This window comes from Calonectris borealis, chromosome 1 (genome assembly GCF_964195595.1).
Source record: "Calonectris borealis chromosome 1, bCalBor7.hap1.2, whole genome shotgun sequence".
NCBI classification, from domain to species: domain Eukaryota; kingdom Metazoa; phylum Chordata; class Aves; order Procellariiformes; family Procellariidae; genus Calonectris; species Calonectris borealis.
This window is the reverse complement of record NC_134312.1, coordinates 71,177,928-71,202,930: the sequence shown is the minus strand read 5'-3', so window position 1 is coordinate 71,202,930 and position 25,003 is coordinate 71,177,928. Positions and strand designations below refer to the sequence as shown.

The 25,003-nt window shown below is 42.0% G+C and overlaps 2 protein-coding genes across 7 annotated transcripts in view; both read right to left on the bottom strand.

Annotated features, from left to right (window-relative positions):
• The window catches only part of DERA (deoxyribose-phosphate aldolase), a 56,675-nt gene extending 42,307 nt beyond the window's left edge, over positions 1-14,368 (bottom strand). The window contains exons 1-3 of one of the 5 annotated variants that reach the window (XM_075160031.1): positions 13,865-14,368; positions 3,702-3,799; positions 65-212 (exon numbers count right to left, since the gene is read on the bottom strand). In XM_075160031.1, the coding sequence (XP_075016132.1) occupies positions 65-212; positions 3,702-3,799; positions 13,865-14,216 (598 nt within the window). In that variant the 5' untranslated portion in view covers positions 14,217-14,368. The remainder of the gene's footprint in view (positions 1-64; positions 213-3,701; positions 3,800-13,864) is intronic. The other 4 variants (XM_075160041.1, XM_075160022.1, XM_075160013.1 and 1 more) reach the window with 4 other exon arrangements.
• Positions 14,369-15,379: 1,011 nt separating this feature from the next.
• On the bottom strand, positions 15,380-23,750 carry STRAP (serine/threonine kinase receptor associated protein). 2 transcript variants are annotated; one of them, XM_075160061.1, is made up of 10 exons: positions 23,499-23,750; positions 22,249-22,384; positions 21,417-21,498; positions 21,082-21,154; positions 20,400-20,496; positions 18,847-18,984; positions 18,134-18,270; positions 17,242-17,391; positions 16,669-16,734; positions 15,380-16,320 (listed from the first exon to the last, which is right to left on the bottom strand). In XM_075160061.1, exons 1-10 carry the CDS (start codon positions 23,608-23,610, stop codon positions 16,259-16,261), a joined length of 1,053 nt encoding a protein of 350 aa, XP_075016162.1. In that variant the 5' UTR covers positions 23,611-23,750; the 3' UTR covers positions 15,380-16,258. The 2 variants fall into 2 exon arrangements, with proteins under 2 accessions (XP_075016162.1, XP_075016172.1); XM_075160071.1 differs by lacking the exon at positions 23,499-23,750 and adding an exon at positions 22,926-23,299.
• Between the last annotated feature and the right edge of the window lie 1,253 nt (positions 23,751-25,003).

Sequence of the window (25,003 nt, the reverse complement as noted above, 5' to 3'; positions counted from 1 at the left end):
GAAAAAATACTAAGGAAATGCAGACATTTTCTCTACACAACACACACAACAAAACCAATCATACCTTTATCATGCATATCCAAGGCTTTCAGCAGATCCTCTCTGATGGGATGCTTTGCTTTAAAACACAGTCTCTGGACATTTGAAGGAGTATCATCTCCTGAAAGAGTGGTAAGGTCTATGCAGGTGACAGCTTTCAGCAGCCAAGCAGCCTACACAGGGAGTGAAGCAAGGAATACAATATTTCAGTTTGCGCTTCCAAAATCAAACTGACTTAGAAGATGCAGGAATCAGAAGCCTGGCTCTCACTCTAAGAATAAGAAAATGTATGTGATATAACATGGAGGATATGCAAAGAATGGTTTATGACAGACAGGGGTGGCAGATATTTGTTCACGTCTTGAGCAGTATCTAATGGCACAGAAAGGATTTGGAATAAAAAGTCAGCTCTCTCAGGATGAAAGGATCTAATTCCAATTTTTGGTGCAAAGCTAACTACAAAATGGGACTCTAAGAATCAGACAAACATTTTTACCTGGACAAAAAGGATCTTGGTTCAAATTTAATTCTCCAAGACAAAGATAAAAACATCATCTATGTGAGGAACCTCACTGTTATAATATGCTCCATTCTATATAGTATGTCTGTATCTTTAAAGCTTGCATGCACGAAAAATTATACACGTGCTTCAAGTGGAGCACGGTTTGTAACCAGATGAGTGTACACATCAGCAATTTGCACACTTGCATGTTTGCATGCTTCTCCTGCTGTGAGAGTGAAACATGGAATCAGTGGGGGGCAAGAACTCAGACTTCTTAAAATTTAGGGTCTAGACTCCAGATGTTTCCACTTTCTTTTGTGTGAATTGGGAATAAAAACATCTGCAATTATTTAGTGCAAGACATAAAAGTAAGAGTTAAGAGACAGGGCTAAAGCACTCTTTAGATGAAATTGCTGCAGAATTTTAAAAGACTAACTAATTGTAGAATGGAACAGAAGCACAACTAAAATTTTTTTGAACAAAAATTGAGTTTAAGACATTATTTTGAAATATTTGTTGAAGGTCTTCGAGCAAATTCTCATTTACAGTGATGGCTTCACTAAAAGCTGGCATCTCTTAGTGGGCACTTGTTCAACAAGGGGAGAGTTTGCAACAGCAAAGTCCACTTGAGTCCATAAAGTCCCTCCCAGACTGCTCTGCTCTGTGACACGCTTTGTCAGTATAGGCAACAAAATTTGTTGTTTCTTCATGGAGGTATTACTCTGCAAATCTTAAGATGCTGGCCAGCCTACAAACCTTCACACTTTGCTGATGGGAACTTGCAGTAAATGTTACACTGAAAGCTATTTTTGGGTGACTAAACAGAGTAATGAACCGTTACTGGCCTCTGTTAGTCTAAGCTTGACTGCTTGTTTCTAACAGATTTCTACTTTCACCCTATAATACTTCAGAAGTGTTTTTCACTTTAAATGGTTTTAAGTTTCTTTTACTTGGATTTTTTTATCCTTCACTTGAGGGAATTTTTGTCTCATCTCTTATGACATGAATCATAAAGTCAGCAAGACAGATGTAGTCAGGGAGTTCCAAGAACTGGTATGAACTTCATTTTTTTAAAAGGGTTTTTCAAATGAATATTTTGGGAAATGGGCTTCAAAATTTGAATCTGTGGTGCTACTTACATTCAAACACGTAAAAGTTCAAAATCATCTCTGTGAAATAAACAGCACATGACTATCATGACTGCAATGACAGTGTTCAAATACAGGAGAGATGCTTCTGAAAATAATCTCTTGGCATTCTTCAAAGTAAAACCTCACTCAAGTAGCTCAGTACCAGTGTTACTACATAGAAGAGTGGGGAAGTGTTAGTAATAATTAAATATTTGTCCTACAGCCATGTTGAGGGAGTGACACTAAATCCTTTCTTCCCAGTGATTCTTTGTAATCAAAGCCTATGGCTCTCTATTCCTTTGTTCTTTATATAGTAACTTCTGTCAAATCAGAAGGCTTACTTTTTACATTACCGCACCTGCAGTATCTGAAGATAGCCAAAGTTATGGAATACCCTTCAGATTTTCTCACTGACACTATTTCCCAACCTAGAGCCACTGGACTGCTAAACTTGGTAGCAAGTGACTTTTTATGTGTAAGAAACTCTTGGGAAATGCTGATGTCTAACTTTCCTCAGTTTATGACCATTTTTTATTTAATCATAACATGCAAAGCACAGACTTTCAGGTTCATGTAACAGGCAGGAAATTGTTTTCTATCACCTTCCCGCAGAATCTTACAAAGCTACATCAAATTATCCCCAAATTGTTGTCCGCAAGATCTGTACTCATTGTAAACGCAGCTTCAGCCACCCCAGAATGGCTGCCCGACATGCTAAGCTCAGGATACCAACTATTTTGAACAGTTTTTTTAAGAATTAAGTATAATTAAATGATTCTTGCTTTGTTCTACTATGTTGGACTGTTAAGATCGATCCTTGAGTGTTTCCTTCCTCCTGCTTCCACGTTAGCAGTTACTGTTGCAAGTAAACGACTTGTTCAGCGTGCAGAGGGGAGGAATCGCACAGGTTTGCTTGCAGAACAGCTGTTTGGTGAACGAAGAACCAACTTGTCCTTTGGACACTGGTTACACCCCACAGCCAAGAGCTCACTGGGAGCTCTGGGTCTGCTCCACAGCATTTCTCAGACCTTGCCCTTGGCTGAACGCTGCCGAAGCACTTACGGCATCCTGCAGCCAGCTCTGCCTGCCGTTCCCCTCTCAGCGCTTCCCGTCCTGCCGCTGAGGGGGCAGAGACCAGCATGTGGCTGTGCCTCACCCGCTCTCCTTTGCGGAACGTATTAGCTTACGTTGCTGACCTGATGGCTTTGCATTACGATTCTCATGTACAAACTGGAGAAACCGAAATGCACACTGCGCCAGTATCTGCCAGGGGGGCGGTGAACAGCAGAGGCTGACAGTAACTGCTAAGACATTAAACGTGTGTGTTCAATGAATAGACAAGATAGCCTTGAAGAAAAGCTCATTTGCACCACTGGCTTTAGCGGTGGCTTATATGAACCTATTTTATACTAAGATGGACAATAACTGATCATTTACCTTATCTCAGGAGTAGAGAAGTCAGCCCCCTTAACATTAGTAGCTTTTTTTTTCTTTCTTTCTTTTTTTTTTCCTTTCTTTCTTCTTTTATCCTTTCCCCCCCCCCCAGTGCCATAGCCAGTCAGGATTTTTGAGTTTTAGGTAAGAACTAGTTAAGCAAAGAAATCACACATATTGGGGATGTTTAAGTAAAGAAAAATCATCCAGGTAGGTCAAACTTGACAGGGACCATGATCATATCTTACAGCTTTAAAATTAAAAAATAAGAAGGCAGCATGCAGAGAAGTCTGTCTGGGAAACAGAATAAATGTGGTGGGATAGTAATATACAATTTAATCCACTCATGAATAAAGATGACTTAAATTCATTTGCGGTTTTGCCACTCATGAGTTATAAGGTTTTTAACTTGTTTGGATAAATGCATCACCTTATTCCATCCCATCATCATCAAATACAAATTATTAAAATAAGACCTGGACAAGCACATCTTTTAAGTTTACATGCATCTTGAAAAAAATTCAATATTGCAGCCTGGAGAGGGAGAGTGACTGCTTTAAAAATACAGGAACAGAATGCATAAAAAGAGCACTTACTTGCCAATTACCTTTCACAGTTCTCCATTTTTTAATTCGTTCTGCATGCCTCACAACTGCAGGTCGATTCACATGCACTTTTGAGATCCAGCCAAGTTCTGGGGTGGGAAAAAAGAAGAAAAAAGTCTCATCTATTTCTGTGTTCTTTTAATATACAGTGTGGGACTTCAGAAGAAAGTTGTAGCTTGGTTTGGGATCTCTGAGGAGCATGTTGTGCTTTTATGTCCTTTTAAGGGCTTGCGTATTTATCAGCAGTCTGAAATAATGTAATGGCATTAGCTGCTGTTAGGGTATGATCTGTGAACTGGATGTTTCACACAGCATGTTTTGTTTGCCATTACACCTGAATTAACTTACTGCTGGTAAGACACACTATGTTGCCCGTCCTGGACTATGAAGTTTACTACACACGTAGCATATAAAACCCCACAAAACAGCCTTCTGCCATTGCTTGCTGATTTACTTCTTGATTCCAGAATATGGTAACATTTATTCAGTCCTTCCTTGTCTGCTGGCACCCAGGATACAACAGCACTTTTTGTGTGCATGAATCTTTGTTTACAGGAACTGTACCCCACATAGTCACCAAAACCTCTGCACAGGCCCTTGTATGACAAAGCATTTGAGTTGTTATTGTCTAGAGCTAATTTTACTGAATTTGCTACTAGGGCCTGACTAACTGCAAGTTTCCACAAGCACTGAATTCCTGGGCAACTTATCTGCCTGGAAGATGCTGAGATGCATGCCGGCCTGAGAAGTGCTCGCCTTGCCAAGCACCACGGAGGACCCAGGGCAACACCTTCAACGTGTGAATTCTTTCAGATGCCCACTGCACACAGCCTATGGTTCACTATCCATAAAAAATAACCAGACCCAAAGAGAAGCAGATACTCAATGATTACTAAAATAATGTAACTGTCTAAAAACAGAAGCACCAAAAATCGGACACTGCTTAACGAAGGGTAACTGACTGATAAAGGAGAACTGAGGGTTCAGGCCCTTGAATCTTGAAATTTCTGCTTAGTATGATGAACCAAAAGTGTAATTTTGAATGTTAATAAACTCAAACTGCTCAGAGAAGTACACAGGAAAAAGAAATCAGATCATCTTTAAAATCTCTCATATCCCAAAACAAATAATTCTTCTAAATACTAATCATATAACCAATCCATGAAAATACTCCGAAGACAACATCAACAATCATTAACCACCAATCATCAGCAAATCACCACCATCAATCATCAAATACCATCATCGGTTAAGGTCAGTATATGGACACGGGCTCAGATACTAAGAGATAATAATTCTGGGTGACTTAATTTATTAAAAGCATCTCATCTCTACGAGTCTTCTTCACTACTGTATTAAATTTGCATTTCCCTCGAGCACATTGATTAAAAAAGGTTTAAAACTTTAAAAAAAGCTGATAGCCAAAATCACTAATTTTGTACAGAAATGTTATCGTCAAATTTTTTCCTTCCTACTTTATAGTTCTAATAGCCAAAAAAAGTGCAGAGCTAATGTACTAGCTGAAGTATGTGTAAATACAAGCTTGTTTTCCTAATTAGACTTACAAAAAGCTCTGGAGAAACCAATTTAGGGTAAAGATGACTCAGTGGAAATGCAGGACAAAGGCACGAAACACAGCTAAACGAAATCTTGTTCTGAGCACAGTAAGGCACCCTGCTACTACTTTCCTATTACCACATACAAGTAATTAAATGAGCAGTACCTGCAAGGTCAAAATGTTGGCCAAAAGCAAAAAAAGTCAAACCAAAGAAGGAATTTCAAAGGAATCCTAAGGAATTTAAGGATTTCTTTAAGACTTTAGCATCAGTCTCACTGTATGGCGAAAAAGAAAAGAAGGAGCTTGCAAAGTTGCAAACCAGTCGAACAACAAACCCTCATTACTTCCCTCCACTTTCAAAGCCACAGGCTTATTCATTCTGCCCCAAAAGCAAGAAGCTCAACTGCCATATAGAAAGCAGGTGAGAAAAGCTATTGCTACAAAACTTTCCTTCTTTTTGAGTATCAATAAATGCAAACCATATAAACACAGACAGTTGAAATATAAGCTAGTGAAACCTCTACATCCTCCGCAGTTGCCTTAAGGTTGAGGCTCCTATGTGATCAGCAGAGAGCATACATCACCTCCCACAGGGCCATTATAGGCAGTATTTGACAAAGCCCACAGGGGAGGAAAACACAAATGAATAAATAAATAAATGAAGGAACACAAACTCTCTGTTGTGATTCTCCTACTATATACCAAGTGCTCAGGTGGAATAATTTAATCACAATTCAATTTATCAAGATAACTTTTGAACCCTACTGGGTGCGTGGTGACCTTTCAGCCCCTTTGGAAAATGTGATAAAAATCAAAGCAAGCAGTTTAGATGAGATACTCAGCTTCTTGCTCTCTAATACGGATCCAGAAGCTTCGGTTATTCTACCCTAACCTATTCTTTCTACATTATGAAAAACAACCAAGAAATCCAACTAAATAATTAATTTATAAGAACTACTGTCTTCTATAGAAGAGTTAGGAAGACTATGGAGACAGCATCCAATCTGTTAAACATGAAAAATTTTCATCTTCTTGGTTCTTGGGGCATAAACCTGAATTTAAGTGAAAGAACCAAAATTTCCCCCATGAGTAGGTTAACGCTTCATTACTTATTATTTGGAGCAGATTCAGTCTGATTCATCTTGTGCTGGACTTTGGTAGAAACATACTGTTATTGTATCTGCCCCTACCTGACTTTTGAGCATAGCTTCTCAGAAGGTCTGGGTAATCTCTGCAGGAAACGGAACGCTGCACACTAGATTAGCTTAAAAGAAATTGTCAAGTGTAATACCCTTTGCAGCGGCGGGGGGGGTAATGTTTGAAATTCACAATCAATGGGAGAAAAGAAGGGGAAGAATAGTGGAAGTGGAAAAAAAAGCTACTACTTTTACTCACTCATCTTTGCCCAAAGTCACCTGTGAAAGTTACCATATCTCAGCTGATCAGCAATAGCTGATTGCATGTTCTTAGTTCTTTGCAAACATGATGAAATTCATTGGCTTAAGCCCTTTTCACTGTGTAACACATTTTACCTTCTGTTTTCAATAACTCCAGACTAGTCATGAAGGTAGCTGACACATGGCAACTCAATAAGGTGCAATATCTAATTTTTGTTCCTGAGATGCAAGTTTCCTTGAAAGACCATAGAATTTGGATCTCCAAGTATATTTTTGAATGTGGGATATTGAACCACTGTGCACAGCAAAGGCAGAAAACTTATAAAAAAATTAAAATAATTAAAAAGAAATCGGAATTCCATCCTGTCTGAACAACTTAATGTGAGACATTATGAAGCTTATTAAGGGAAATAAAATGGTGTAATAAAAAAATACACGGCAAGAAAGGACAAACGTTCTTATGATACACAGCAGCAGATGGAGACTTCTGTCTAACACAGACCTTTTATTCAAGCCCACTTCTCCATTAATTAAAGCAGTGGGCAAGTGAAAACAAATATGTGTCAGTGTAACTGTCTCTAAATAGACTTTCAAAGTTTGCCACGGGAGGCCTTACCAAATCTTTAAATGTAAATGTCTCTATTCAGAAAAATCACTCACAATTCCAGTTTTTTTTTTTCTTTGCATTAAAAATCAGAATAAAACCATTATTTGAAATAGAACTGACTGCCTTTGGATTCTCCCCCTCCCCCACTCCCCCAAGCTTTATGATTTAGTATCTGGCTAAGGAAAACTATATTTAATTAGGCTCATTAACCTTGCAGTGTGAACACGTCTTTTTTTTTTTTTTTAAATAAGTCATCTGCTAGTCATCTGCAGAGTCATGTGGCTTCAGGGATAAAAGTAATTAAAGCAGTTACACTATAGCTAATTAGCCAATATTCTGTAATCACTCTTCAAGTTTACTTTTTCCTCTGAAGACATTTGAAAAAATCATATTCAAAATCTTAACAGGAAATTCATCTCCTCTCTTTGAAGAACATGAATCCAAAAATACCAAGCATTTCCTCAGAAAACAATAAATAAAACCACTTCATTAGTATAATTACATAAATATCTAAGATACCTAACATATTCCTCATAAAACAGACTAAGCTTTTCAGAAGCTTTTAAAAAAAAAATGTGTGGATGGCATCCCTTCAGATGGTGAAACAGAAAGCTCAAGAATGCCTGAGGCTGTAGCTTCACAAGCATTCTGAGGCAGCACTGACCCCAAAAGAAGCTGCCCTCCCAACCGGTTATTTCCTCCTCTGTGCCAGAAACAGCATGTGTGCTCCTGCTCTTACCATGAACACATGATAAAATGGGTAAGGGAAGTGATGAAAGCTGTTATTTCTGGAGAAGCGAGTGAAACTGTGTCCTGAACCTTTAGTGGAGAAATGAGGTATTCAGCTGGACACAGGCTGACCCCAGCTGGCCATGCATAAGTGAGCAAAGCCACTGAAGAGAGAGAAAAGGCTTCAGGATCAGGTCTTGTTACAGTTACCTTACCGCATAAGCTGTTTAGAGGTTTGTGGGTTATTCAGTTTCTTCAAGACAGAAGCTGTAGTTGTTTTTTCATAGTGACTCTTGCTGTGGACCTATTCTATTTTCAGATGGGTCCTCCTTATATGAGAGAAGTTCAGTCTCTAAGTCATCAGCATTCAGATACTCAAAGCAGGACACCACGGCATGAGCCCTGAACTAGAAATCAGCTCTGCTATCTTGTGACATTAGTGAAATCACACAATGTTGACCACGGATCACATGAAATGGATCACGGTATCCTCCAAAGCACTTCGAAAACCGCTGACAAGCCTTTCCTCAGAAAGCGAGCTGTAGGACAACGGGACCTTGGTTTCCCGCAGGTCCTCTGCTGTTCTGTCTCTTCTTCCCTGGCTCCAGAGACCTCTCCTCACCCCACTAACCCAGCTGTCCTATTACGGTCCTTACAACCATGGAGTAAACCAGGACGTTGTTACTTGCATAAAGCCCCCAAAAAAAGATGTAATGAAAAGTCATGTAATTGCCGAGCTGTGCCTGCCTTTCCCTCAACAGAGGGACTAATTTGGTCACTCTACCCAGTGACTTACTTATTTCCAAGACACTAATCTGTCCTTCAAATTTGATTAAAATTATCCAGCAGATTCAAAAGGTGTTAGAAAGGAACAGCGAAGAAACAGAGCTACAGTACAGGCTAAAACCAACTATTAATATATTAGAACAGAATTATGCTGTCTTGAAAAGGGATGCAACACTTCATTATCTAAATGCCACTTACCAACAGGCTAGCTCTCACATGTAAATAGCTCAGAAATACCAACTATAATTAAAAATATCAATTGAAACATAATGAATGTATTTCTGGCCCTTCAACTAGAGGGGCTGAGCAACATGGATAGTTTTTTTTTTTTTTTTTTTAGAATCCAAGAACAAACACACTTTGCAAAACAACTGTAACTAATTATTCATTACTCAGAATACATACGTGTATATATATACACACACATATACATAGACACACATGCACAGGTAAAAAACCATATAATCATAGAATAATTTGGGTTGGAAGAACTCTGAAGGTCATTTGTCCAACCTCCTGTGCAAAGCAGGGTCAGCTCTGAGCTCAGACCAGGCTGCTGAGGGATTTATTCAGTTGGGTTTTGAGAGTCCCCAAGGATGGAGACTGCACAGCCTCTCTGGGCAACCTGCCCCACCCCCTGACTGTCCTGCCTGAAGAAGTTTTTCCTTATATCCAGTATGAACTTCTCTGTCTCAGAACAAGCCTGCTGTCTCGCTTCATCCCATCATACAATGCTATGGAGAGCCTGGCTCTCCTTTCTTGATACACTCCCCACAGGGATGAGCAGGCTGCTGCTAGGACCTCCAAAAGCCTTCGCTTCCCCAGGCTGAACGAGGCCAGCTCCCTCAGTGTCTCCTCACAGGGCAGGTGCTGCAGCCCCTGACCATCTTGGTGACCCTCTGCTGAACTTGTGACAGTTTATTAATTTCTTTCTCCTATTGGGAGGCAACAAAACTGGACACAGCCTCCCAGATATGGCCTAACAAGGGCTGAGCAGAGGGGACGATCCCTCTCTTCGCAGGAGCTGCCGTCCATGTCCCCGTTGGTACGGCCCGGGAGGCCGCTGGCCGTCTCTGCTGCCGGGGCACTGCTGCCTCGTGCCCAGCTCGCTGCCCTCCCGGCCACTTTGGGCAGAGCTGCTCCCCAGGCAGGCAGGCCCCAGCCTGTGCGGCTGCCGGGCTCATCCTCCCCGGGGCAGGGCTCTGCCTTCGGCGCTGCCGAATGTCACTGGGCTCCTGTTGACCATTTCCCCAGCCAGTTCAGGTCCCTGTGAATGATCTGGCTAATTTAGTCTCATCTGCAAACTTTATGAGCAAGCAGTCCATCGCCTCTTCCAGTTCATTGAAAAAAAATGTTGAACAGGATGGGTCCCAGGTTAGACCCCTGCATTACCCTACTTGGTACCAGCCTCAAAGCAGAGTATGACCTATTGACCATCACCTTCTCAGCCCAACCATCCAACCAGGCTTTTAACCATTTTGGTATCCACCCATCCAAATGTCCCAACTTGGATATGAAATTTTGCGAAAGAAAATGTCAAAAGCCTTGCTAAAGTTGAAGCAAATGACATCCACTGCTCTTCCCCTGTCACCATATCCAACCATTTTACACGGAAGGCAGTTAGGTTGGCCAGGCACAGTTTAACCTTTTACCAATACAATAAATGATAAAACTATGTGACTAGAAATCAACTCCACTGTTGTTTTGCCACATGACCTTGTGTTATCATTCAGGCCATTCCCCCTTCCAATCTCCCTACTGAGTGGCCTGAAGAAAGACTTATATCTAGGCACAAGTTCAGGCTCCACACAAACAAGCTGTGTTATCTGCTTGGTTTTAAACATCCTACTTGCCATTTTCTGCCTCTACCCAAGGTTATTGAATGTCTGTCTTTCTCCACAATTTCTGAAGCTGTTGCATCGAAATTCCACCTGCAGGGAACAGAAAACCCATGTGGCAGATGTCTGCATCCCCACAATCAAACCAAAGGAGTATGCTACTAGCTTACACTACAAAACAGATGCTCACTGATGTGTTTCACTATTTTGTTGTGAAGTGGCATTAAAAAGTTGCATCTGATGCTTTTCTGAAACGTGACAAAACATGAAATATCTGGTCCATTATACTCCAGCATCCTTGGGAGCAGAGCAGGAGAGGCAGACGCCTTTCAGCTCCTGCAGGCATTGTGGTGAACCCGAGTACCCAAGAATCATGCCGCAAACAGTCCCTGTGGAACGCCAAACTTGTAAAATTCCTTATCCACCTTCTTTACATGACTCTCTGATGGCAAATGTATCCATGTATTAGATTAGTGACCCTCTGACTAGTTCATGCAAATCAGTGTCTTTTTATCTGTGTTACATATACCTGTTCTTTATACCAAGTAAACACCTTGTTCTTCTACTAAGGAACAGTGATAAGAAAAAAAGAAAGAAAGAAAGAAAGGATCAATTAAGAGCCTTTACAAAAATGTATTTATTTTACCAAAAAAAAAAAATCACATGGGAAAGCATTAAAAGCCATGATTTGAGAAGAGTTTGGCTTGTCACCGATAAAAAAATAGATGCTTTCTAATGGCAGCATCAGAAATTTACTGCTTAAATAATTACATTAGGTAGCAAGCACAGAAATAGCAGACACAGAGAAAAGGACTCAAATAATATATCTTTAAGTAAAAGATATTTTACCACTAGGTGTCCCTGTTTGAAAACTATAAACCTACAGAATGCTCTGTGAGATACAGGGCAAATAATCTGAATTAATCTGTTAAAGCTGCTGGCACAAGCTGGCAAAACCTTCAAAAGCCAAAGCGCGTAAGTCACAGAAGTCACAGTGTGTATTGCTAGCAACCACGAAAGACAAAGGCAAGGGTTTAACATGTCCTTTTTGAGTACTGCTACCAGCCAAGATACAGGACTAAGTAACATATTTCATATATGTATTTAGTAGGAGAGCAAATGGCAGGGAGGTTCAGTTCTCCCTTTAAAGCAGCCAGCATAAGACAGCTGTTAGAAACAGCCACAGTGAGTATGCTGCCACTTAATAAAAATGCAGTCGTGGCCACACCGTTCCCCTACTATGCCTGTCCAGCACACCTAACCCAGCTCATTTTGACCACAACTGATTTAAATGAAGATCACTGGGAAGGGATGGCAACAAGTACTGCAGATAAGCTGAGGGCAGTGGCCTTTCCAGGTAAATCAGTTGCAGCTGGAAGAGACCACATGGTGCAGCCCTGAAGACATCCATCCCTCTGTGCTCTCCATTAATAATCTTGAGCATTAGTTGACTCTGCCTCTTGGGCAGGGGAGGGCTTACAGGAGAAGAAAGAGTTATAGAAAATACTTGGAACATACTCAAAGATTATTTTAATGGGTGCAAAAAACCAACAATTATGTTGTGCTGGTCAGCTGCCCATTGAATACTTTCCCCTTGACTACGGTTGTGCAGCAAGATTTGGCCAAATGTTAGTGAGGTCACCCGTCTCTTCCAATAATTTCCCACTCAGCAGCACGGCCTTCCTTACATGTATGCCTGTCTGTCAGAGAACGACTATTTGATAGGAACTGAACTGACTTTACGTTCAGGTTTCTGGACTCCCCACACATACCGACAATTAATTGCAAGACTAAATTTACAGTAAGAAAAAGCACAAAATGCCCCTAGTTTAAAGTAACTGGAGTGCATTCGCAAACTTCCGTGATAGCTTGTTTCCTAACAGACACTGAAGTTTTGCCACTATATTATCAAATGTTTCAGCAAAAAGATGGTGTTCCGATGGCTACAGACTCACCTGTTCCTGCAAGCAGCCCATGAATAAGCACATCAGAGAGCAACTTGACAGCTTACTTTTAGGATTTACAACAGGTCAATGATTTCAGTGAGTAAAAACGCAGTCAACTTTCAGTCTTCCACAGGCTAATCATTTAAACTGCGTGTTAGCTCTGTAAAAATGCCCATGCTTGTGCTAGAGACAGGAGCCACGTGACACCGTGCAGCATGGCCTCCTGAACTCTGCTCGTGCTAACTTTGAGATCTCCCTGTTCCACACCAGCTGGCCTTTGCTTCCCATCTTCCATGATGCCACCCCTGTATCTCCTCCACTTAATTGTCCATCTACTCATATTGACCAAATTATCATACTCTAAAGGCAGACTGTAGGAAGGCTAATCACTTTAATTCATACCACCACTGCAGTCAAGTTTTGCTGAGTGGAGAAGTCAGAAAGCTATAGCCCTTTCTCCTTCCCCACCCCCAGCAATTAGCAGAACAGGAGATCCAGCCGGGAAATGGCACAGAAACCCTTTCTTGGCTGCCCTCCACCTTACCTGAGGCACAGCCACCTTTCAGGCCTGGAGACCACCTGCAAACCTGGAAAATCCTTATCAGTCTTCAGAGAGCAAACAAGGAGAATGGTAAAGAGAGGTAAAGTCCTGAGTTTGCAAATCAGAATCCAACTAATAAAAAGTGTTTTGAACCTCCTGGGGAGAAAGGAGGGGGGAGGTTTATTCCGTGAGAACCAGAAAGGTATGCAAGAGGGGACCAGGCCCAGCTTTGTGACCAGGCCCAGCTTTTTGCCAAGCTCCGCAGCACCGGCCAGCCTGCAACCTGCCGCCCTGCTGGCAGCCTCTCGGGGCGAAGCCGCACCTGATGGCAGACCTCAACTTCTCTTTAATCAAAGGGAAAATAAGCCTCCTACAGCCTCCCGCTTATACCTCACGAGTATGTGTTAAAGGTTCTACAGCAACCCTAACTCTACTTTGGCTTTTCAGAAAAACGAGGTTTTGCAGCAGCCTGGCTCGCACGCACCGAGCCGGCCCGGGTCAGCCGGGGAGGCGGGCGGGCGGGAGGCCGGCCCCACAGCCGGGAGCCACCGGGCGCCTCACCCGCCCGGGCGCTCAGCGCCACTCCTCCACCAGTTCCCAGGGCGGGCGGCCCCGGCCCAGCAGCGCTCCCCCGATGGCCGCCTCGGGAACCCCTCCCGCCACGGCTCCGCAGCTAACAGCTCTCCCCGGAGGAGCGGGGCTGGGCCCGCCTCCACAGCCCCCGGCCCTCCCCGTAGGCCGCCGCCCCTTACCCAGCTCCGTGCCCGGGTTTCGGCCCGCCATGGCCCGCACTGCCGGCGGCTCTCCGCCCCCGGCGGCGGACCCGGGCGGGGCGGACAGACTTCGGCCTCGCCGGTCCCGCCCCGCGCGGGCAGGAAACGGCGGCGGCGGGCGGGCTCGGCGGGTCTCCTCCAGGCCCCGGGGCACGGTGCTCCCCCGCCGCCACCGCGTTAGTACCGAGCCCACGGCACCGGAGCTGCCGGTAAGGAGGCAGCCAAGGCCTACCCCCGCAGGGCGAGGGCGCTGCCCTTCTGTGCCGGAGCTGCTGGGGCGGTCTGTTCCTCTAGCGACAAGTAACACCCGGCTCGCCATCCTGATGTTCATGAGCCCAGGCACCTTCCCATTTCTTCGAGTTGAATCTTCACGTAGAAACTAGCGTCACATGTACACAATGGGCTCTATAAACTTACCAACCTTGTAAAACTTTCTAGTAACACCTGCAAAATGAAAGCCACTGGCAACTTCACAGCCTTTACTTTTTACCAGAGTTGTAATGATACCAACTCGCATGAAAAAAGTATTAAAAATAGTTAATATTCTCATTTAGTTGAAACATCTTGCAACTTTATAGCGCTGCTTGCTCTGTGCTAGCAAAGAAACCACAAACTCGCAATAGCATCACATAAAGCAGCAAAGGGTCACAGCTCTGAAACCTGAGGATGCTATTCCAGACCCCTCTATGAAATGCTACGCAGCCTACTTGAAATATGGCACGAAGACCACAGCCTGCAAGTTTCACCAGGGGGCGAGGTGTGTTTTTCTTGTTTTGAACGCATCCTTCAGCTTGTAAAATGAACAGCTTCTAGGCTGAAGTACTAGATTTGGAGCCCTCGTAAGCCTTAATGGAATCAATGATAAGGCTGAAATAATTAGCTGTAAATCACAGGGCTACAAGTTGCTGGTTTTTAGAGTAAAATTCAAGTAGATAACTGCAAAACTAATTTTGGAATAAAGTCCGTGAAATAACATACCCTTAACACTACTATGAAAATAAACTGTGAAACCATGATTCATCGTATCATTCTTTGTTTTCCTTACTTCCCCCACCCCAACAGTTGAAGATGGAAGAGACCTCTGTCAACCACTCGAGCCCAAGCACCTGCTCAAGCAGGCTCAGCTATAGCAGGCTCCCTAGGGCCACATCCAGTTGGGTTTTGAGTATCTTCAAGAATGGAGACTTCGCAACCTTTCCAGGCAACCTGTTCCAGTGTTTGACTGCCCTTCAATGGAAAAGTCTTTTCTTGTGTTCAGACAGAATTGCCCATGTTTCAATGTATACCCCAGTTTTCAAATGTTAAGCTTCAATTTTCTAAGATGACAGCATTACTGTGCTCTTGGGAAAAAATCCAAAAGAACAGTAAGGACAAGTATGACTATGAAAAAAATAAAAAGGTATATGAATATACCTCTGTATAACTTTTCTCCTTTCCATACAGAATGCATTATGTAAACCTTTCAGCATAACATTAAAGGAAGTGACAAGTGGAGAATGGCAATATTTTCTTTAATGAAGAAAATACGATTTGTAACCTTGAAAGAGTAACTTTTTTTACCCAGTCTGGAGGACTAAACCCAAGTTTTATACAGATTCATAGCCAACCTCTGAGATTTTCATGTACAACCAAATATTTCAGGCAGCACGTTTAATTTAGGAGTTTTCACTGGTTTTGATTTTAGAGACTCACATTTACATTCAAACTTTAAAGAATAAAAAGACACAAAGCTTACAGATCAAGGAACTTGCAACCCTCTGTACCAACACTGAAACATTCTTATTGCTTTCCCTCCGTGTAATACAAAACCAAGATGCTACAAAGGATTATGTAATTAACTTGGTTGCTTTTTCATTCTATGAACCCAACGCTCAACAGTAAGATATGAGTTTTGAGAGGCATTTTATTTAGACAACTGAAAACAGTTAGACGTTCAGAAGCAGCGTACAATGAAACAAAACTCAAACCAAATACTTCCAGTACATAACCCCTTCTTTTCAACTAAAGCCAAATTTTCCAACTTTCAAGAAAAAAAAAATGGGTAAAAGCCATTGTATCTCTTCTCCATAATAAAGAAAACAAACTACAATGAGTCTAATAGAAATTGGAGAGACTGGATCTTGGCTTGCACACGTCTTTGAAAAGACAGTAGGCAGTTATGCTAAAAAGATAGCAAAACTCTACTACTTGTCTTTTTTTTTTTTTTGGATACTCAGTTCTCTTACAGACAACACCTAGCCAGTTCCACCGCATTCTCATCAATTACTGCCCATCTTTGCCTTATGTAGAGAGCGCACTCTGGAAGGCTGCTGTTTATCACTGTTCACTTGATTTAGTCTCGTACGTCCATATGCTGCGTAACAGTTGCAATAATCAGGCCTTAACTTCAGGAGTTGAGCTGTACACTGAATCTGAGTTTTCAGAGGCAAGATCTTCTGCAATTAAATAAGAAGGGTATTATTTAACTTCACCTTAAATACATAAACTAGATATATAAAATAAATGTTGCAGAGATTGCTTAAAGACCAGGTCAGTTTGGTTTTCCATTTAACCTGATCCAGTTATTCTACCTCATCTGTTCAGTCTGCAAAGCTCTAGTCACTAGTCTGACACTTACCACATGGTCATTGTCAGGAAAATGCACTCAAAGATCTTTTGAGAAGGGTGAAAAATTCAAGAGGGTAATTGGGGAAAACTACCTCTTCCATACTAGAGAATGCTACACCATCCTCACTGATCTTTTAACACTTAGCTGAGTTGAAGCTGGCAGTTCAGCGCATTACCTATTTCCTCCTCTGCAGTTCCTGGAAGGGTGGTCCTTGCTTTTGCTGCTTCTGCATTTTCCTCTTCTGTAGAGAGAAGGGAGAAAAAACAGTCAATACCTTCAGTTCACCCCACCCACCTTAACGGAAAAAAAAAAAATCCATTTAATTTAGTGTTGAGAAAGAGTTGGGTAAGCAATCCATTAACGAATACTCACTTGCAGTTTTCTAGATGTTGGCCCCCTCCCCAAGTTTAGAGAAACAAAGTACAATATAAAATAAAACTATCATATGCACTTCTTTCTAGAGATTCTTGTATCTTTATTTCTTGGTCTATAACATAAAAATACACCAGACTACTTGCTTAACTCTCCACAAAGCGTCTATATTCCATAAGCTTACAGGTTTGAAGTTAATTGCTTAAATGACAGCTACAAAAGTAAATCCTCAAATCTAACAGACTTGAATGGATAGAGACCCTCAGAAGACCGTAAAGTTACTGCATGAAATTCAGATGATGTTTACCACTTAAGATAGATGTTACTTAAAAAGTGCACACAAAACAGCCCAGTTTCACCAGGAACACGCACTTACCAGGAACTACACACTTCCAAAGACCATAGGTTTTCCCTACTGTGGTCTGCCACAGCCTTAGTGTACCATCCTCAGAGCCACTTGCATATAACTCTCCATCAGGGCTAAATCTCACACAGTGAATTGGACCAAAGTGTCCTTTGTAAGATTCTATAAGAGAATATCAAGACCGTTAATTTCAAATTTCAGCCAACAACTGAAATTGATTAGTAAAAGCTGCTCAGAAGAGGAAAAAAAAATACTGATGGGAGGCAATTTCTCAGTATTTAACTTCTGACACAAAACAAAGCTTCTATTAATTGGTATCTCAGCCGTCTCTAATTTAGGTAACATATTAATCTTTTATTAACTGCAAGAAAATAGATGCTTAATTATTCTACGCAAAACTACAAAGCAAGCCAGTAGCACGGAGTATACATGCTCTGTTCCTTCAGCCATGCCCTCTACATACATACAATTTAGAACAAGGACAGGATCAACCAACAAACTTAGAAATACACTTTTTTGAAATGTATTTGGCCAACATTAACACGAACACAAGCATATCACATTTTTCATACAAGCAAGTAGCTGCAACTCATCAGACATATTTAATGAATGCTATAGTATGACACTTAACATACAGGTTGGTATTGCAGCAACACAGAATGACTTAACTTTTTTTTTTTAGTAAGTACAAAGAGCTGTTTAATGGAGGCTTTAATTAGTTCCAGAAGAACAATATTAGGTATACTGAGATAAATTCTTAACTGATAATACACCTTTTCATCCTCTTGCACAGCATGCTATGCTAAGACCTTATTTGAGTACAACAGTTTCATTTATTAGTCATTATGTCATTTATCGAATACCCATTTCAGAAATCATTTTAGATTATAGAATATAAACATACCTAATTCTTCTCCTGTATTATAGTCATATTTATAGAGTTTAAAATCTTCACCACCTGCAACCAAACATTCTTTCGCAGGGTGAAGTGATGCAGAATTGATTGTAGCAGGTGCTTCAAATGATTTAATCTGCTCTAGACTGAGGGGGAAAAGTTTGTTAAAAGTTCATTAAAAAAAAAAGAAAAAAAGAGAGCAAAGAAACTGTGATTCTACAAATCACAACTGCTTTTAAGAAAAGCAGAAGACACCCACGCACAGTTTCTGTAACAAGTTTTAATACTTGCAAATCACGCTCATCAAGTTAGAAACAAGTTCAGAATAAGCAAAACAAAAGGCTCACATTCAGAACTACTTTCTGGAATATGTTTAAGTGTGTAACTTGCTTTCTTGAGACATCATAGAGATGTATAAATAATTAGTTCTCTGAAAATCACTGAACTGAACCCTGGCTGAAACTTATTTAACAACAATTATAATTAGTGTGAAATACAAAAATGGCACCGAACCTTTACAGTCTAGCATCTTATAGACAGTTAGGGTTCATTATTTTAGAAAAGGGTAGCTGTTTCACGCTCTGCCTCTGACAAGATGGCAAGCAAAGATGTCTACTTACACCAGTTCCGGCAACTTGGGCGATTTTGGCCTCGTACAGTCAGTTTTTACCCACAACCAAGCCCATTATTCAAACTGTGAAAATTCTGTGTTTTGGACTCACGTTTCTGCGCTATGAAAAGCAATAGTCTTCCCATAGGTTATCACAAGTATCTGTCCTTCTGGAACATACTCCATGCTGCTCACTGACATTGCAACATTTAGCGCCTTCACTTCGGTCATGGTACTCCGGTCCCAGAGGCTTAAGAGGAAACAAAACAGAAAAGACTCTCCGATTACTTCAGCAAATCAAACAATTTTCACTTCCCATCCACGGCAAGATTTGGATCAAAAAACCACTTAACAAAGAATATGGTTTGATTCCACAGGTGCTTCGGATTTGCCTAGGTGTGAATGAAGACATGCTTACTTTAAAATACTGCTACTTTTGAAGTTTAATGCAACAACATTAAATGGTACACATACCATTTAACTACTCAAGGATTCTCTTGGAGATTAAAAACCTTGTTATAAGTCTCCTGAGCAACAGAGCTTTCTAGAAGCAAGGCTTGAAGATTCCATTCTGCCTTTATACCTCACAAGGCAAAGAGGTACTAACGCCAATTTATGCAAAGAACAGAGATTCATTTAAGATAATATAGTTTTCTATCTAGGGGTGCAAGAGCTATCTAAACAGAAAAGAAATGAAATTGTTTTGCTATGACAAGTAAGAATCTTCATTCATTTGCTGACTACTGCATTTCTAGTCTTACAATTCAGAGAAAAATAAACAAGCCTAGGCTCTTGCCTATCTTGAACACCAGGAAACTGAAAAGAACAGGAGCTGAAAAAGAGACTACAGGGAAATAGCGCCAGTGACTTCACCCTCCCATCCTTCCTTCCACAAAGCAGAAAAGACCATTCTATTTCTTTTTCCTTTGTGCCATAAATATAAGAATGGTGAGACAGTTAGGCATGAGATGACATTGGTCGTATCAGCAGAAAGCTGAGGAAGCAGTAAGGCACATCGCCCATTCTTTCTGGAGAGCATAGTTTGAGGAAGGGTCTTTGTCAATTCATCTCCCCAGCAGCCAGGTTTGTCTACATTTCAGCACATCTCCTACCAATTGGGCATAAAGTAAACAAAACACTTAACTGTAACTGGATGAGCCATCTTATAAAAACATTAAAGCCTACTCAACTGATCAGCATAGCAGAGAAAGAAGGCTATGTCTATCAACAGCGCACTGTTTCCAGATACTCTTCCCAGTCGTTTATCCCAGTCCCTGGCTAGTCCATGCCTTGTGCATCTTTCAAGGCTGGATTGCAGACGACAAGGCAGCAATACCTCAGCACAACGCATATTCACAAGACCTCATCTATAAATTAATCTTCTCTAGGATTATGAAAGGCATAAATTTATTCTACTATGCAGTTCTCAAAGACCACCTCTTCTTATCAGGGAGGACACAATTATGGGGTAAATTAGAATTATTACAGAAGTTATGTCTCTAACAGCAGAAGAGAACTGTATTAGGCATGCAGCTATAATAATCTAGGATCCAATAACCTGTGTTACTTATATCCTTTACCAAAAAACATAACTATCTTCTCACATAGATTATAACAATAAATAAAAGTGAGCAGCTTAGAAAACTGAATGTTACTTTTTCTTACCGGACAGTTTTATCATCAGCTGATAGAATCTGTTTGTCATCACTGCTCCATAATGCCTTTTTAATGCCCGAAGTATGTCCACTGACAACGTCAGGTTCTTAAAATAAAGCCAAATATTTTAATACATGTAAGAAAATGAAGTAATGTCATGCAGCAGTTTGGGGGCTTTCTTAAGCTATATAGATTTCCATTTACTAGAAACTGTAAAATGACTTCAAGCACTTCTGACTTTATTTGTAGATCTTATTCCAGAAACAGGATAAATGCAAACTGGGCATCTGATTGCCTAAATTTAAAAAGCTTCACTAGTTTAACACCAAGGTTCTCTAGCTTCCTATCAATCATCAGTAGTTCAGTGTCAACATGAATTTAAACACACTTAAATATGTAGAATCTTTTTTTCCACATGACTAAATTTTAATTAATTAGACCTATTTCTAATGAGTCTCTGTTGAACTGAAACATGCTATCCCTGAAATCCATTACAGATAAACTAATTCATTTGTAAAAGTGTAAACTTAAAACATACAGATTATCTTACTCTAGCAAAAGGTTATAGACGCTACATTTGTAAAACAATCCTTAACTTTGTCTTTTGTGATTCATAACAGAAAGTAGCTCTTAATTTCAGAACTTTTATTTAATTCCAAAAAACAAGAACCAGTTCTAAAAGCAGACTCACCTGCTTCCGGCTTGCTCAAGTCGTAGATACGCAACAGTTTATCTTGTCCACCTGTTAACAGATAATTGCTATCCTGAAACAAAAGTTATAAAGGGTCAACTCTATTTTGAATCAAAATACCAGCCTTCATCCGTGAGTCTTAAAAAAACAGTTCTTTCTCTCAGACAGCGTCTGACACACTTATTACATTTAAGTTACAATCTTAAAAACTAGAAGCGGTATGCTAGATTATTTGCCTGTTAAGATACACACGTAAAAAGTAGAAAAGTAACTAATAGCAAAACATACTCAAGAGCTTACTACCTTGGTGAATAAGGTATAAAGGTTTTTCATACCTGTGTAAAATCCACACTTTTGACAATGTGTTTGTGAGCCAATGTGATTAGTTCATCGCCTGACACAGCATCCCACACTTTGCTAAACAGCAAGAGAAAACATTTATATTTTAGTAGCACCAGGACAAACCAACCTCAAGTCGGATTAGTTTGTAAGCAATCTTTCCTGACACCATCATAACATTTTGTCATAAATGCTACATTCTTGTAAGTTATAACCCAGTTAGTCAATGAGAATACTTCTCATGCTTGTACTAAAGCTTTTTTTCCCCTACTATCCCACCATTTTCCTTTATCCTCTTCTTCAAGATAATGCAGACCAATTAGCATTTTAGTTTTAAGACAAAGGCAGTTCTTCTCTGCAACTTAATAGATTGCCCTCTACTAACAGGATTCAACTTGCCAAATATTAATATATGCTGCAAACAGCACAAACAAGCAACAAAAACCATCAAAGAAATAATTCACTAGAATTTTCACAAGAGTTTTCTTGTAATAAAAAGAGGCTAACTGGCAGAAGCCAAATAAAAATCACTCTTTCAACTCTGCTATAACGACAGTGCCAGAGATCAGAGTCACATAGAAATGTTATTCTAGCAAATCAGTATGGTAATTAAGTATATTTATCAAGAAGCAATCATAATTGTTCATCATGACAGAATTAACTGTAGCTGCTTTCAAGAACCTAAAAGTCTAGGTTTTAATTTGGCTAGCCATAAATAAGCTAACAATTACTAAAGAAAAACAAATGAATCAGTAATTTCCTACAGCTGTATGTCACCAAAGAGCACTAAAATAAAAATACAGGCTTCAAAGACAGTTAATCACTTACGCTGTAAAATCTGCTGCTGCCGTAGCTGCTTTAGTGGCATCCGTGTTCAAAGTGGCACCCCAAACAGCACCTTTATGACCTAGAAATGTGCCAATCCAGTCTCCGGTGTCGCCCTGACGCAGCATAGGCTTACCATCTTCACAAAAACAAAACCAATATTCAGGTATCATGACAAAAAAGGAAACTGTTTTAAAAAAAGGTTCCCTTGCACCAGCATGTGGAAATACCACATACTTTATGGAGCTATTCTTTGTGAAAGAGTTTAGCTGAAGAGCTTAGATATGCAGCTGTACTTGCTGCATGCACCTAAACTGCACAGACATTAAAAGACCGCTCTAAATAAGATAAAAGTTTTCTTTAGGTTTGTGTTAAGGTAGAAGGGAGATAGAAAGGAACACTTTGTTTAGGTTTTATTTTTACTCAAGTCTTCTTCAGGCAGCGCAGTTTTTTTTTTCTTTGGAACAGTACTTTCAGACTAACAGTACTCAAAAATAAGTCTTGTGTTTGTAATCGGATACATTTAAAACACACACAGAGATGTTGTAAAAATGAAACAGAAATAAAAAGCCTTTGCTGTAACTATTTTTTCTGGGAGGCTATCAAAAAGTTGTTGTAGAGCTGAACTGGAAGCACTCCAAGGCAGAAATGAACGTCCTTTTAAACTTATGAATACATACATAAGATTAACATATGCGTCTATGAAGGGGAAATGCTATTCACATGATGAGAAGAGAGTTCTCATGGGAAAGGAGACGGACATCATCATTCCATGTCCAGCAAGGCAGCTGCCCTGCTTAAACGGCAGCTCGCTTCAAGATCTACAGCACACGTGCACAGATGGTAGAAACGGGCAGTTTTAGAAATAAATCCTTTCGAGGCTTCCCGCCTCCGGTTTGGATCCCAACTGAAGGAATGCGGGCTACGATACCCCCCAGCCTCGCCCGGGAAAATCAGCTGTCCCCTCCCGTTTTCGCTCGGTAAGACCGCAAGCCGGTATTACCCTACAAGTACCAGCGTTTCGCTGGACGCACGGGGCACCCCGGCGCAACCGCCCCGGCGAGCAGTGGCCGTTCGGCCCCCTCCCGCCCGCCCCAGCAACTCCCCCCACAGGGAGGCGACGCGCGGCCTACGAGCAGCAGGGCGGAGGCGCGGCCCACCCACCCCCCGGGGGGGAGCGCAGCCCCGCCGGGCAGGCTAAAACAAGACGGGGGCCGGCGACACGGGCGCCGCCGCCCCCCGTCCCCGCTCACCCTTGCAGGCGCTGATGAGGAAGTAGCCGTAGGGGGTGACGCCGCTGAAGGCCAGGTCCACCACGGGCCGCGTGTGCCCGGAGCACGTCAGCGGGGTCTGCCTCATGGCCATGGCGGCGGCCCTGGCGGCGGGGGGAAGGGAGGGGGCGCGGGGGGCGGCGGCGGGGCGCGCGCGCACAGGGAGCCTGGGAAGGGACACGAGTCCCCTCCGGCCGGGCAGGAAACGGCGAGATCGCGGCGGCGGGAGAGGAAATGACGGCACGGAAACGGAAGCTACGTCAGCCGGCGGGTGCGCAGCTGGAAGCGCAGCCAGGCGCAGGCGCACGGCCGGGGGGGGGGGGGAGCGGAGACGCTGGGGCGGGCGGCTGCCGAGCTGAGCACCCGCTCGGCCCCTGGGAGGGCGGCCGGCCTGCCCTGCCCTCGCAGCCGCGCTGAGCTCCTCGTAACGGCCTCTGCCGCCGCCGCCTTCCCCGCGGGTGGGGTGACCGCGCTCTCTCTTCCCTCATCCCAGTGCCAGAAGGAATAAGGCTTGGCTAGGACAGGGTCCAGCGCTCCTCAGCGTTCCTTTATTCGGACTAGGAGCTCTTCTGCAGCGGTTCCCAGCGCGCCCCGGCCGTGCACTTGCTTTTCAGTAGTTGGGGTTTCACATAAGTGGCATGGCCCTGCCCGGCTCCTCCCCAGTGAGTTCTTTGTGCCCCCGCGGGTGCTCCCCTGCTCTCTTCAGGCTCCCAAGCCAGCAGCAAATTAATCCTGCCAAAAGGAAGCAGAGTTTTCTCTGTAGGGCCAGCCCCCCTCCTGGCTCACTGCAGGCTCTGCTAAGCCTTTCCAGCCGGGGAGGCGGCGGGAAGACAGGCTGAAGGGGGCGTAGGGGTCTCGGGATACATAGCAGCACCCACCGGGGTTTGCGTAAAAGACAAGGGAGCCGTGCTGATAATAGTGTCTCGACTTGCCCTCAGAAGCATCTAAAGATGGCATTTGAAGATGTGTCAACAGCCTTACTTAAAAATTAGGGAAGTGGTGTTTCTCTTCTTTCAACAGGCTAAAAAAATCAGAATGACTGATGGTTACTCATCTCCTTTTTCAAGTCTTAGAACTAGAAAAAAAATCTAAATCATCAACAAATAATTGAAGTTTAAGGCAACAGCACTCTTCCACAGCTTATCTTTAAAGGATAGGCACCGTATTTCAGTTTCTGACCTGGTGTTTCATTTAACATCCCAGAGTTCTCAAAAGTAACTCCTAATGATTTTGTGATCTCATGACCAATTTTTGTGCATACTACCACTGTAGCTGACACTTCCAGCTTTCCACACATAGCCACAGACTACCACATAGACCTTCTCAGTATCTTTAAGATTTTCTGGACTTTTTTCCTAACAGTGATACCAGCCTCTCACTGTGCTGTCCCACCTGCTAGCTCTCCTGCTCTGTACCAAACAGTGGCTTCCAGAAACTGATTTTTGCCTTCCACACTGAAGATGTTTCCATTCCTATGTACAGTAATA